Below are 16,254 nucleotides of genomic sequence, written 5' to 3'. Positions count from 1 at the left end.
AAACCGAACTTCCTGCAGTGTGCCATGTTCTTCCACAATTCTTTGACTTGGCTCACACTGTCGTTTTGCCTCTATACCCTTCCCTTCCTCTTCGCCTGGCCAACTCCTACAATTCTTTCAGTATCCACTAGACTGCAAGTTTCCTGAGTGTACAAATCATAAAGTTTTGCTAGAGCTATATCTTAAGGGCCTAGCAAAGTAGGAACTACAATAAATTAGTGGATGAAGAGAAGCTCAAAAAAGCTTGCCTGAGAAGCACAGCAGCTCTGCTTCACTCCTTCCCAACACACACACACACACACACACACACACACACACACACACACGGTTGACTGCCCCTTTTCAATGTTCCTATGATATCCTGTGATTAATTCTATCATACCATTTTTCACATGTACTATAATTATCCGTGAATTCCATGAGGGCAAGTATGGTAAGATGATGTAATCCTTTATCCCAGAACTTTGCACCGTGCTTGAGACACGTGGGGGGCGGGGGGAGGCTCTATAAATGTTTGTTGTATGAATAACTGGATGCATATGCTAGAGTGCCCGAGAATACGTTAGCCTTCCTCCAGCCCGCGTCCCATCCAGACCATCTCTTGCGCTCCTAGCGCGCGTCCTGCCCCCGTTTCCTCCTCCAATGAAGCTGCTGCAGAGCCCTCCTTCGCAACTCCCCATATACACAGCCCCTGGCCGCTCTGGCCAATTAAAGTCCAACTGCTGCGCCCTCCATCGGCGGACCCAGGCCCCCTTCTCGAGCTCCGTACGAACTGTGTGGAGGCAGACGATGGAACCGCGGCCCACGACGCGGCGGGAAGGCTGGTCCGGCCGGGCTCCCACCTGCTAGGGCGCCGCCGAAGCCTCCGTGCGCGCCGTGCGGCGGCACCGGGGAGAGCGGGCTCCCACGCCGCCGGTCCTCAGCATCCGCACCTCCCCCGAGGAGCGAGCTCCAGCCTAGCCCCTGCCCCTCCACCCGTCAACCCCAAGCTCTGCCTGCCCGGGCCCGGGGCCGGGGTGTGCAGCCCAAGCCAGTGCGTGGGTCCCTGGCCGGGGACGGGGGCTGGGGCTCCGAGGCACCGGCCCGCGACCCCGCGGCCTCCGCCACCAGCCTCGGCCCTCAGTCTCCAGACCCCAGCGTCCCGCCGGGTTCCCGGGGCGGCTGACCGGCGGAGCGAGAACCCGCGGCGCAGAGCGCACTGACCTGAAAGTGCAGCGCCATCTTCCCGGGAGGCGGCGCCAGTCGGCGCCCCGAGCGCCCGAGGGGAGGGAGCGTAGGCGGGCGCCGCAGAAGCCCCAGCAGCCCGCTGGGTCCCTGCGCCACTCGGTAGCTCGCTCGTCGCCTCGGCCGAGCTGCCGTCGCGTTCGAAGCTCCGGACTGGGCGGGGCTGACGGGGCGGGACGGGGTGACGGAGGCGGTGCGCGCGGGGCGGGCCCGAGAGGGGCGGGGCCGGGGTCCAGGACTCTCAACCGCCACCACCCTCACCACCCCTCCCCGTTCTCATGCTTCAACTGCCACAGGTGAGTCGTGACTTAAGACCTCCGGCCCTTGAGGCAACCACCACCACCCAACTGTCAGCCATGACCCCTGACCTTACATCTCCCACAGACTCTCTTGACCTCTAACCCCTAGAGCATAGCTATTGCCCACGCCTTCTAACTCCCCCATCTCCACAACTTTTCTTGTCCCCTAACACCCACTTGCCAATGACAGATCAGCCATAACCTTTGACTCCTACATGCCAGCTGCTGTCCTTGATCCCTGACTCCCAGAACCCAGCTTTCACTTTTTTAAAAACTTTATTTTGGTTAAAATTAAACTGACAGTATCTACTACATATCGTTAAGTTATAAAATTCTAGTTCACTTCTTGTCTAGATTTCACTTAACATGAACTTATATTTTACACTGAATGATTCCATTGGAATCAATGAGAATTTATTTGAGGAGAAGTAGGTCAAAGTCACTCCTTTCTGAAGGAGTTCCTCTTGAAGTTTGACACTTCCAGTTGGGGTCATTGTACTTTAGTGTGAAAAATTCCTTTAATACCTCTTAAAGTTCATGTTTACTAGTGGCAGATTCTCTCAGCTTTTGTTAACATGAAAACGTCTTTATTTCACTTACATTTTTAAAGGATAGTTTTGTTGGGTATAGAATTCTATTTTGGCTTTTTAAATTTTTTTTTCAGCATTTAAAAAATGCCTTTCTCTTGATTTCTGGTTACCATTGTTTTTGTTCAGAAATTAGCCGTCAGTTTGATTGCTGCTCCTCTGAAGGTAATATGTCTCCTTCTCCCACCCCTGGCTGCTTTAAAATTTTTCTCTTTCTTTTGGTCTTTAGAAGTTTGAGTGTGATATAACTCTGTGTGTGTGTGTGTGTGTGTGTGTGTTCCTGCTTGGGGTTCATAAAGCTTCTTAAATATGAGATCTGATGTTTTTTTTTATCAATGTCTGAAAATTCCCAGTCAGTATTTCTTTAAATACTGTTTCTGTCCCTTTCTCTCTCTCTTCTCCTTCTGAAACCCCAAGTACATGTGTGTTAAACCTTTTAGAGTTTTCCATATGTCTCTTATACTCTTTTCTGTATATTTTGTCTTTTTTTCTTGTCATGCTTTAATCCACATATTTTTTACTGACCTTTCGCCCAAGTCAGTAGAAACTCTATTCTGCTGTGTCTGAGCTGGTATACAACCCCTCTGTTGAATTCTTAATTTTAGTTATAATATTTTCAGTTCCAGAATTTTCATTTGACTCCTCCCTTTCCATTCTTTGAATAGATTCCAAGGCTCTGGTGAAATTCTTTATCATTCCTCTATTTTCTTGAACATTTTAATTATATTATGTAAAGCCTGTGACTCATAACTCCGATATCTGAATCAGCTGTGGGTCCTCCTGGCTTTTAGTATTTGGTCCTATTTTTTTCAAGTGTGCCTCAATAATTTCTTATTGAATGTCAGACAGTGTGGAAGAAAAACTGTAGAGGACGATATCAGCTTTCTCCAAAGAAGGTTTTTAAAAAATTTTTATTGTAGTAGGCAGATAGAATACCAGAGGATCACTTCAATCCTATAAGACTTGGCTTTAGGCTTTTAAATTCAGGTTTATTTCCGTTTTACCCTTATTCCTGGGTCATGGTCCTCAATAGATCTTACAACTAAAAGCCTGGGATGTTTACTAAGACACCTTCACCCTGTTGGCTTGAACTCTTAATCCCTGTCTCCCCATCATTGTGCAGCTGCTAAAATCTCTGTTCGACTCTTTAGATGCTGCTCTTCTGCTGAGTTTCTTAAAGTCTCTCCCTACAGGTATACATCTTAAGAATTGACTGATGATTTGAGGGAAATCTGTACACAGATTTTGGGGCTCACATCTCTGCGGTTTGCTCCTCTCTAGAATTTTGTCCCTGGAATCTCAGCTGCTTTTGTTCCCAGACTCCCATGTCTGCTCCTGGCCTATTGAGATCGCTGCTGTCTATTTAGCTCTGTTACTCCTTGTGCCAACTGGAAAATGCTTTTAGGGTGGGAGGGGAAGGGATGGGAAAAGCTGAAGTAAATGTGGATCTTGCCCTTAGTGCTTTCATGCTCTCAAGGATTGAAGCCAATTAAGTCCTGCCTTTGTTGGTTGTTCTCTAGTACCTTCAAGCAGTTGTTAAATATATATATATATACACATATGTATTTGTTGTGTGATACGGTTGTTAATATATGTTAAATTATTGTTAAATACATATTTCTTTATAGTTGTTATATATGTAATATAGTTGTTAAATATGTATGTATATTTATATTTATTTGTCCTGTTTTTATAATTGTTTTCAGTGGGAGGTCTAATCCAGCATAACCTAATTCATTATGACCAGGCTATTTGCATCTTCCATTCTTCACCCTTGATTTTCATAGCTCATCCACAGCCCGTGAATCCTCATCCCCACAGCTCAACTCCTAAACTTTAAAATCTTTGATACCTTCATCCTGCCATTTTGTGCTCCTAATTCCTGAAGATTTTGATTCCTATATTTTAACTTTCATTTCCATGTCCCAAGACTTTTGATATCCAATCTCGTTTGTGATTCTCACATTCCAACATTTCCGACTCTCACATCCAAAGCACCAGTGTTAATTTCTGACCTCCCTATTGCGCCTGCCACACAATAAATACCCCATTATTTTAACTGACTATTGCCTTTGCCTAACTTCTAGATCCCAACCACATTTTAAAGCTATAGTTTTAAAGTAGCACTTCTGTTACCTCAATTTTTAGGTCATTAAGAGAGGAACAATTACTTGAGATTTGATCATTTGGCATTTTTTCCCACTCCAGAATATCCTTGGGGCAAATATGAGATTGTGACAGGAACAGCGGCTGACTGTTCTGTGGATTCACCAGGTAATTCTGGAAATGAGAAGCCAATTATTTTTTCCTTTTAAATTTGAGTGACCACATAAGATTTCTGTTTAATTAACACCCCCATGATTTTCTATCAGCAAAATATGCACACAACTCCATATCTTTTTTTGTCAATTAACAAAATTTAAGATAGAATTGTGTTACTACAGCTATTAAAATTAGCACAGAAGATGCTCAAGGATGTCAAATAATTCATTTCTGTCACAAAACTCAATTAATGGAGGGACATTTAGAGCCCTTAGGAATTACAAAATTATCTTCCTTTATGGCAACTAGCCTTCTAAAAAAGACAGATGGGTCTTTAATCTTTGTATCTTTTTAGGGGATTCAATTAGCATTTGTAATTCTGGTGCTTTAGGAAATTCACCTAACAACTCTGAGTTTTGATTTGTTATTTCTAAGGTCAGGATAACAGTAAGTCTATAATTCAAAAATTTTACAAGAAGTAATACTGAGATGAGACAGTCAAGCACAGCGGTTAGGAAAAGAACATGGAGCCAAACAGCCTGGGTTAGGATACCAGCTGCCTCACTTACTAGCTGGTAAACTTCGTGAAGTTACTTAACCTCACCATGCCTTCATTTCCTCAACTGTAAAATGGAGACTAATAGTATATATCTCATAGGTTGCTGTGATGACTACATGAGTTAATATATATAAAGTACTTAGTGTGTGGTAAATAATAAGTGCTACATAAATACTAATTTTATTATGAAGTAAATTCATATTCTCTGAATATCATATTTAAATCAATATTTTTAATGGAGTAGCATTATAATTTTAATCAAACAGACTAAATTATTCTGCACTTTTTTACTTTGTGAATTTGCTATCAAATTGGATATTTCCTCATTGTCCCTCCTGCCCCACCCAGCTTCTCAATCCTGAAAATTTTTGAAAGGCTCTGACATTACCTACGTTAACAGCATTTCTATCTCATGTTTTCATAAATGGTGGGACTGAAACTTCCAAATATCCAACTAAAATTCTCACTTTATGAATACTTAAAATGTAAAACCTATGATCAATCATTTACTTTAGTAACATATAAACAAAATATAGGAAGCATTAATACACATTTCCCTTAACTTATTCTACAAATGTAATTTTATTAAATACACTGAGTAAGATTGCTTAATACGTCAATAAGTTTGGGGAATCCAGCAGAGGGCAGGCAGGTAAGAGAAATAGGAGGAGAATGAATCCAATAAATTCAAATTTACGTAAAACCCCTTTAAACACAACAGTTATATAAAATATTTACCTGTGTATATTTCTTTCATGTTGGTTGATTTCAACTATAGTTTTGTTTTGTTAAGTCATTAACTTTAAACTCCATTTATTTAAATAGCCAGTGTGAAACCAGAGTAACAAAAAAAATTTTTTTCTTCACTAATGATATGGATATGAGTTATTTCACAATCTTGACTATTACATATATATTAAAAACTATACATACTTTTTCTTTAAATGATTTTTACTTTTAACTCACTGCCAATAATAAGGGTATACTGCTGTGTATTAATAATGCCATTATTTTGACAAATAAAAATTAATGTTTCTCATTCTGTACATTGCCTTATATTACTTGCATATTAATTCCTCCACATAATAATAAAGAGTTTAAGGCATTGATTATGTAAGCAAAATAGTAGCATTACTTAATATGCATCTTAAAGTTACTGCTAAGCAGGATCATGATAAAATGTGACCTGATATGCAGTGCTATTGGATTAATAAAGCAGTATAACCTTTCTGAAAAGCAATTTTGCAATATGTATCAAGAACCTTGAACATGTTCATCTTCACCCAACTTCTAGAAAGTGATTCTAACAAAAAAGCCTAAATTTTTTTAAAGTTTTATATGCAAAGATATTTATTATAGCATGATTTACAATAGGAAAAAGCAGAAAAGCTTAAGTAAACTATGGTACATCATATGGCAGAATCCTATACAGTCATGAAGAATTATATTTGTGGAGAGTTTTGTAAAAAAAAAAAGGAAAATGCTGTCTTACAAGGTTAAGTGTAAAAGGAAAAATGGAACAATTTATCATTTCAATCAAATGAAAAAAGGCATAGAAAAAAATGAATGGAACAGAATACAAACAAATATTAACAGTGCTGTCTTACAAATGGTGGAATTAACAGGTGATTTTTTTTCTTCTTCATCATGTTTCTGTGTTTTCAAGATTTTCTAAAAGGTACATTATTCATTTTTATAATGAGAGGAAAACTTATGGTATAACAAAAAGTGACACCAAAATAGATTACTGTTAATCTCATTAAGGAAGTACTTACTAAAGAAGTGTTGATAGCAGGTGTATATATTTGGAAGAAAGACCAATCAGAAAAGCTGAACTTGACCAGGCACTACTGCCACAAATCTTTTTTGGAATAAGGCAAAGTGTGGATGTGGTATGTGTGTGCATGTAACTTTTTTTAAAATAATGCAATCTTAAATTGAAATGGAAAATATAAAATGTGTAAATCCTAGGGGAATAGGGCAGAAAAAAAGAGCTATCACCAGTCATAGCCCATTTTATGCACATAGCTACTTCCCAGAAATAGGCATGTCCCCATTTCAAGTGATTTTTTCTAAAAGATATCCATAAAATACGTTTAAGGCTGTATCAATGAGAGCAATACTGTTTTAATTGTTTTTAGAGTAAAATTAATTTGGACTAAAATATAAAATTAGGTCCTTCACATACTAATATTACTTTGAGCAGGCAAAAGCTATACCATTTCTTACAACCCAAGCCCCTTCCTTAAGGGTCAATATTTTCCTTTTGCTAAGAGTTATGTTTTAAATTTACTGTGAGGATACCAAGCTGAGCAGGCAAGTCTCTTACTATAAGGAAAAACAAAAACACCTAAGAATATCTCAAGGAAAACCAAGTTGTGAACTTTCTTCTTTCTCCTTTCTTTTTCTGCCTCCCATCTCCCCTGCCCCAACACACATTAACACCTTCCGCACGAGTAGCATATGTCATACTGAGGAGCTTAGGAGAGATGATACCCATATTAAATCCTTTCAAATTGCCGAAATTTATTTTAAAAGAGTATTTCTATCATTTTCTCCTGACTATAGAAGAAATCCATGATTTTTGTATAAAATTTCATGGTACAGAATTGTATAAAATCAAAAGTTAAAATTACCAAGAATAGCAGCCTCTCAGAAATAACCTATCTTAATATAGCAGTATATGTCCTTCCATGCCTCTGTCTCTACACATACATATGTGGGCAAAAAAAATTTCTGAGATCATGCTATAAAACTGGTTTGTACCTTGATTTTTCTGCTTAACAATATATGCATTTTAGGTATTTTTCAATGTCAGTATTATAGATCAACCTCATTTCTTTTTTAACAACTCCGTATTCCTCCATATGTATATACTATGATTTATTTAATCAGTCCTCTACTGAGAGAAATTTAGGTTTGTATGATTCTTTTTACTATCATAACTAAAGCATATAGTAGCAATGTTAAGTGAGCTATCAATATTCTTTATAACTAGGAGAGGCAGAAAAGACAAAATTTTGCCCTCAGGACATCTAAAAACACTGCTCCAAAAAAGCCTTCCCAGGTTGACTTGTACATAAGTTGATCATACGTAGAGTCTTATGTTGTATGTTGACTTATACATATAGTTCATTGTTCACCAAGAACACTTCTGAGAGTAAAAGGGGGAACTATTAATGCATACTCTGTGCTAGTCCTGAAGCCATCCAGTAGGGTAGAGCAAGGTTTATACCAGCTGTGGCGAAAGAAGGTTGGGGGAGCCACTGTGGGCCAAGCAGGGTGAAGAGGACTTCTGTGTAGAGGGCTGGTTGGCAAGCCTGTCAGAGCCTGAATGGGGTGAGGAGAGCATCCCGTCATGAGAGTGGTCCTTCTTGGAGTGTCAGAGACTAGCAGGGGAGGACAGTATCCATACAGAGTTTTGGCCTCTTGTGGGGGTTTGGAGCCCAGATACCAAGGGTATCTGTGCATTGAGGGCATGGGTTGGGGGCACAGTGCAGGATTTTGAAGTTCAACAGGCCCGAGAAAGGAATCTATACAGGGGTGGGTTAGGGGCTAGCTAGGCATGGGGAGTCAGAACCTGAGGAGGGTGAGGAGAGGGTGTTCATATGGAGTGGTGTTCTATAAGGGGTGTCAAGGCACAAGTAGGGAAAGAGGATATCAGTGCAGGGGAGGAGTTGGCAGTGGAGTTGGGAAACTGATTGCATACTGGGAAATTGAGGAAATAAATACATTAATAATACTGGAAGCCAGATTTTTCACTGTGGGAAAAGGGAGTTACAAATATGGAAGGGGGGAAAACTAGAATGAACCCTGTGGTGTTGGATTGGAATTCGAAGTATCAGTGAAAATTCAGGGTTTTCAGAATGTAGAGATAAATATAGAAATAAGTTTAGGTGTGTGTGTATGCCTACATATATGCCCTACTGAGAGTTCCTGAGTTCAGCAACACCCCAGTAATAATGAGAACACCTAACATCCAGAACTTGGCCTCTAAATATTATTTTCCACTTATAGGAACCAGCCACTCGGAGAAACAGCTGATTCCAAGTTGGGGTTTGTAAGTACAGAATATGTTTGGAACATTTTGGGGCGCCAGAAAGTAAGGAAATCTTCAAAGAATGAAGGGGGCCAGTCAAAAGAACATAAGAGCCAGCTTGAAGGGACTCCCACTTGCCAAATCTAGGAAGAGTCGGGCATCAAAGTAAATAATGATAGTAATAGATTATAGCTCATTGAATAAAATAAGAAACCTTAATAATATACTAATATTAGTCCATGCTAATATAAGTAAATAAATGAATAAATTGAAAATCTGATGAAGAATGGAATATTTACATAGTCTCATTGTAGTTCCTCATAAAATACTACTTAAAGAAAGCAAAAAAGAGTAACTTTTCCGTGCGAAAATCTGTCATTCACCACCTTGATTGTGTGATTAATGTAGGTAATATTAGTAATGAGACAAATGTAAATCATGTGCCGTTTGACAGAATGCAGTAATAACACAGCATCGTCTCTGTGATAGTCTCTCACAGAAGATGCATATGCTGAATCTAACCTTGAAACATTATGATTAACATCATACAAACTCAAATTGAGAGACATTCTACAAATACCAGGGTAGTGAAAGTCAAGGAAAGGCTGATCCACTAAGAAAACTAAAAGAGAAACAATAATTTAAATGCAATGCATGATTTGAACTGTATAATTTTACAATAAAGGACATTTTGGGGACACTTGGCAAAACTTGAATGAGATCTAAGAATTAGAAGGTAATAATGTATCAATGTTAATTTCGCGATTTTATGGTTGTATTGCAGTTATGCAAGAGAATGCCCTTGGTTACAGAAAATCAACAGGGTGTATCGGGGGATAAGATAATTGTGCTTCTTACAATTGATATGTGTCTTAGGTTTGAGGAAGTTCAGTCAGACAATTTTTATTATCTTTGAGGCAACATCACTTAAATGGTTGCATGTTCTATCCATACAGACAATAATCTGTAAAATATTCCAAGACCCCTAGGACTGGTTCCTTGTAATGGCAGAAATCATTCTGAGAAAATAAATCCTCTGAGAGACTGTCTTTACCTAGAAGGCCTAAAGCAGAGCCCACCATGTCTGCATCACTAGGAACATACTTGGATTCCTGTTTTACTGTGGAAAAAATGAAGATACATTCTAGGCACATGCCAGTAACACTTGCCATGAATTCACTAATAAGATCTCATTGGGTGGTAATCTGAGAAGTCAATATGTTGGCCTCAGGAGTCCAGGGGGATCTGTCTGAATGATGGATGTACAACTAAATTTTAGAGTGTTAAAAGGAGACAATGGCTGGGTAAAGCATCAGTCACCCTGCCTAAGAAGAGAGGTCACGTAATCATAGTGCTAAAAACAACATTGAACCAGTTTCTGGACCAAAGTACAGTGGGCCACCACTCTATAGAGTGATACTAAAAACCTCTGGAGAAGCCCACTTACAAAATGATGAGAGTATATATTTGGCTGGTGGTTTCTATTTCGAGACAGAACTAGCATATTTGAAACTGGAAAAGAACATATGGCATTTCCAAAAGCCCAACTTGAAACCAGATAATTTGAACATGGACTATACCAGAGACACTTCACAAAGGGACTGCCACAGGCTTAGCACCTTCAGCAATGGCCCAGAATTGGCCATTTTGTAAACGAGCCCTTTGTGTGTTCGTAGCATTGGACATTTCATACACAGGCCCTCTTGGACTACCTCACCTCCAAACAGCCTGGTGATGACCATTTTCAAGAGACACCAGAATTTTGAAAATGCGCCAAGCCAAGGCATATCTTAAATGAGCTATCCTAATCAAGCTTTCTTCTTTTCCTTCTACTGCTCTACATTCATCCTCAAACACATACTTAGACAATCTGTTTAAAACTGGGATGGTGTATGCCATTTTACAGCTGTCTGCTGCAATGCAATCATAGATGGAAAAGCCTTAGTCATTTCTCAAACTGGTTCACCAACTCCTGATCTTTGGCTGATGGTTACCTGTAGGCAATTTTTTTTGCAAATAGTATCCAATTGCAAATGATTTTATTAATTCTTAGAATATGTAAGGAATATTATGCTAAGTTATCTCTTTGTGAAATAGAAGGTTAAATTCGTTTAAAATTTTAATCTTCTTCAGTGCATGAATCATGCATTCAGCCTCTTTTACTTCCTCCATGATGCCTATCAGAAAGTTTAGTACAGAGAAATGCTTACAGTATCATTTGATTATTCTTGTCAACTGAGATGATATTTGGTCATTATATGAATAAGGCAAGCTCTTAAGGTAGGAGAATACTGTTAAAAAAAAAAACAAACTAGATCCTAGTTTGTCTGGAAAGAGTGATTCATTATACCTGAAATTTTGACAGAAAATTTGACTTTCAAAATGCTTTGTAATTATACAAGTAAATATAGGTGACATTTTATGTGAAACATCTACATTCCTATATAAATATGTTTCCTTTCTCATAGTCACTGGATTCATATTCTTCATCTTCTTCAGTGTAGTCTCCATAATTCGTATTATTTTTTGTGATTTGGTTCCTTGCAGGAATTTGATATGTAAATGAAGAACCTATAGAGGCAACAAGTTAGAGTTTACATAAGTGAAAAATGCAATGTATTTAATAACTGTTGGCCTGCAAGTAGACCTTTCAGTGCGAGTAGACCTTTCAGTGCTATACTTACCCACACCCCCCCGTCTCTTTACCCCTTGTTATAGACTCTTTGTGTTCTGCGAAAATTCATATGTTGAAACCCTAACCCCAACATAACTGTATTTGGAACAGGGCCTGTGAGGAGGCGATAAAGGTTAAATGAAGTCATAAGGGTAGTGCTCTAATCTGATAGGGCAGGTGCCGTTATGAGAAAAGGAAGAGACACCAGAGCTCTCTCTCCTTTCAACCACGTGAGGACACAGAAGAGGGCCATCTGCAAACTGCGAAGAGAGCCCTAATCCAGAAACTGAACCCTGCCAGACCTTGATCATGGACTTTACAGCCTCCAGATCTATGAGAAAACAAATTTCTGTTATTTAAGCCACACTGTCCATGGTATTTTATTATGACAGCCTGAGCAGACTTAGACACCCCTGTTCCGCCCTTCCTCCCAATACACACTCTTCTCCATATATACTGGTACTCATCAAGCCCAGAATTCAACTACGTACAAGCTTGGATTACTTTATATTATTACTAGATCTCACAAAGTATTTGAATTAAATATGCGCCACACATAATAATATTATTTATTTTTATTTGATATACAAAGAACTGTGTTCCTAAGTGGCCAAGTTCTACTCTGCCTTTTCAGTTTTAGAATCTGTTAAGGGCATTATTCACCTTATAGCTGAAAGTTTGTATCCTTTTACCAACTACTTCCTACTTCCTCCACCCCACAAGCCCCTGGCAACCACTTTTCCACTCTCTATTTCTGTGAGTTTGGCTTTTTTTAAACGATTCTACAGATAAGTAATACCATGTAGTATTTGTCTCTGTCTGGCTTATGTCACTTAGCATAATGCCCTCAAGGTCCATCCATGCTGTCACAAATGACAGGATTTTCTTCTTTCTCATGGTTGAATAATATTCATATGTATTATATTCATATATGTATCTTATTTATCCATTCATCCATTGATGGATACTTAGGTTGTTTCCATATCTTGGCTATTGTAAATAATGCTGCAGTGAACATGGGAGTGCAGATATACCTTTAAGATAGTGATATTCTTTCCTTTGGGTATATATCCAGAAGCGAGATTGCTGGATCACATAATAGTTCTGTTTTTATTTTTTTGAGGAACCTCCATACTGTTTTCCAAGGTGGCTGCACCAATTTACATTCCCACCAACAGTGCCTTTTTCTCCACATCCTCCCAACACTTACCTCTTGTCTTTTTGATGACAGCCATTATACCAGGTGTAAGGTAATATCTCATCGTGGTTTTGATTTGCATTTACCTGATAATTAGTGGTATTGAGCACCTTTAATGTACTTGTTGTCCATCTGTATGTCTTTTTTGAAAAAATGTCTATTCAGATCTTCTCCCCGTTTATTAGTTGGATTGTTTGGGGGTTTTTGCTGTTGAGTTGTATGAGTTCCTTATATATTTTGGATATTAACCCCCTTATCAGATATGTGATTTGCAAATATTTTCTCTGATTCTGTAGGTTGTTTTTTTATTTTGTTGATGGTTTCCTTTGCTGTGTAGAAGCTTTTTAGCTTGATGTAGTCGCACTTGTTTATTTTTGCTTTTGTTGCCTTTGCTTTTGGTGTCAGATCCAAAACATCATCGCCAAGACTGAAGTCAATGAACTTACCCCCTATTTTTCTTCTAGGAATTTTATCATTTCAGGTCTTAAATTTGAGTCTTTAATCCATTTTGAATTGATTTTTGTGTATGGTGGGCGATAGGGGTCCAGTTTCATTCTTTTGTTTGTGGATATCCATTTTCCCAGAATCATTTACTGAAGAAACTATCCTTTCCCCACTGAATATTCTTGGTTTGTCAAAAATTAATTGACCATACATACGTGGCTTTATTTCTGGGTGATCTATTCTGTTCCATTGATCTATGTGTCTCTTTTTGTGCCAATACCATACCATTTTGATTACTATAGTTTTGTAATATAGCTTGAATCAGGATGTGTGATGCTTCCAGCTTTGTTTTTCTTTTTCAATAATGCTTTGGTTAATTTGGGTTCTTTTGTGGCTCCACACGAATTTTAGGATTTTTTTTTCTATTTCTGTGAAAAATTCCATTGGAATTTTGATAGGAATTGCATTGAATCTGTAGATTGCTTTGGGTAATTTGGACATTTAAACAATATTAATTCTTCCAACCCATGAACATGGAATATTGGAATATTTTCCCACTTATTTGTGTCTTCTTCAGTTTCTTTCATCAGTATATTGTAGTTGTCAGTGTACAGATCTTTCACCTCCTTGGTTAAATTTACTCCTAAGTATTTTATTCTTTTTGATGCTACTGTAAGTGGGATTGTTTTTGCAACTTCTTTTTCTTAGAGTTTCTTGCAAATATTTAGAAATACAACTGATTTTTGTATACAGATTTTGAATCTGTGTGACACAGAGACATAAAGTGAGCAAATGCTGTCGGAAAAATGGTGCTGATAAGATGTTGGGCACAGACTTGCCACAAACCTTCAATCTGTAAACAACACACTATGTGTGAAGTGCACCGAAGCAAAGCTCAACAGAAGGAGGTATGCTTGTATTTATTGAGTGCCTACTCTGAGCAAGGCAGTGTGCTGGGTGATTGACATAGATTCATTATTAAACTATGCTGTGATATTCCTGAGAAGGTAAGGCAACAGGACCAAAGAAGTGAAGTAATTTGCTCACAGTCTTTTTCATTCTGAAGCGTATTATGCTAGTTATCTATTTATTTAACTATACCAGTGATTGTCAAACTTTAGAATGAATTGAGGTCATCTGGAACAATTATTTTTAAAAAGTGCAGATTCATGAGGCACACCCCCTGTATCCTGATCATTTTTGGCTACATTTGGGTCCTGCAGTTTGTTGTTTCACCAGGGTGTCAAGATGATTCTATAACTTGTGGTCTTTGAGTCACACTTTGAGAAACACTGCACCACCATCCTTTTTCTCTATCACTATGTGCAGACCTCTAAGTCATATTGATGAGATCATACACATGAAACGGTTTTGTAAGTCTTCTAACACATTAAATATGTAAGGTATTATTGTTTTGCTTGACATGATTACAATGAAAATGTTTTAATATTTCAAACCTGCATTTTAAAATGTAATCTGAAGGAGAGAATTCATTAACATTATCAACAAATATACTGAATGTGTGAACTGTGCAAATAATTCACATACTTGCATTGAAATTATCAACATGAAGGATCATTTTGTCTGCCTTTTTCCTCCACTCCAGATGTGGTATTGGATAGGCTGAAACTTCACAAGCAAAAGTGACATCATTTTGAGTGAAGTTCTCTGTATTTTGAGGAGGCAAAGAAATAATAGGACCTACAAGAAAAAAATAATTAAGTGAGAAATTTGTGTTAAAAAATGGCTCTAGTATCTAAAATGTTTTTGGAAATAATTTGTGCATGTATAAATTCAATTGGCACAAAATAATTGAGGGCTTTTAAAAATCATATAAATAGTCAGTAGTCTTTCAGCCAAAATTGCTACAAAAATATATGTGGTGCGCTTATGGTCAATTAATCTATGACAAAGGAGGCAAGAATATACGATGGAGAAAAGACAGTCTCTTCAATAAGTGGTGCTGGGAAAGCTGGATAGCTACATGTAAAAGAATGAAATTAGAACATTCTCTAACACCATATACAAAAATAAATTCAAAATGCATTAAAGACCTACATGTAAGACCAGATACTCTAAAAGTCCTAGAGGAAATCATAGGCAGAACACTCTTTGACATAAATCGCAGCAATATTTTTTTGGATCTGTCTCCTAGAGTAATGGAAATAAAAACAAAAATAAACAAATGGGACCTAATGAAACTTAAAAGGGTTTGCACAGCAAAGGAAACCATAAACAAGATGAAAAGACAACCTATGGAATGGGAGAAAATATTTGCAAATGATGCGACTAACATGGGCTTAATTTCCAAAAATATACAAGCAGCTCATACAGCTCAGTATCAAAAAAACAAACAACCCAATCAAAAACTGGGCAGAAAATCTACATAGACGTTTCTCCAAAAGAAGACATGCAGATGGCCAACAGGCACATGAAAAGGTGCTCAATATCGCTAATTATTAGAGAAATGCAAATCAAAACTACAATGAGGTATCACCTCATACCAGTCAGCATGGCCATCATCACTACAAATAATAAATGCTGGAGAGGGTGTGGAGAAAAAGGAACCCTCCTACATTGTTGGTGGGAATGTAAATTGGTGCAGCCACTGTGGAGAATGGTATAGAATTTCCTTAAAAAACTGAAAATAGAGTTATTGCATGATCCAGCAATCCCACTCCTGGGCATATATCCAGAGAAAACTCTAATTCAAAAAGATACATGCACCCCAATGTTCATAGCAGCACTATTTGCAAGAGCTAAGACATGGAAGCAACCTAAGTGTCTAATAGCCAAGACACGGAAGCAACCTAAGTGTCTAATAGCCAAGACACGGAAGCAACCTAAATGTCTATTCATGGACAGATGTATGGATAAAGATGTGGTATATATATGTGTGTGTGTGTATGTGTATATACATATATATGAATATATATAATGAAATATTACTGAGCCATAAAAAAGAATA

At 38.2% G+C, this 16,254-nt stretch overlaps 1 protein-coding gene across 1 annotated transcript in view; it reads right to left on the bottom strand.

Moving 5' to 3' along the window:
- RANBP17 (RAN binding protein 17) overlaps positions 1-1,239 on the bottom strand; it is a 307,370-nt gene extending 306,131 nt beyond the window's left edge. The window contains exon 1 of the mRNA XM_061188467.1: positions 1,204-1,239. Within this exon, the coding sequence (XP_061044450.1) occupies positions 1,204-1,221 (18 nt within the window). The 5' untranslated portion in view covers positions 1,222-1,239. The remainder of the gene's footprint in view (positions 1-1,203) is intronic.
- Between the last annotated feature and the right edge of the window lie 15,015 nt (positions 1,240-16,254).

This window comes from Eubalaena glacialis, chromosome 4 (assembly GCF_028564815.1).
Source record: "Eubalaena glacialis isolate mEubGla1 chromosome 4, mEubGla1.1.hap2.+ XY, whole genome shotgun sequence".
NCBI lineage: Eukaryota > Metazoa > Chordata > Mammalia > Artiodactyla > Balaenidae > Eubalaena > Eubalaena glacialis.
Note: the sequence above shows the minus strand (reverse complement) of the source record. Positions and strands in the feature narration are given on the sequence as shown.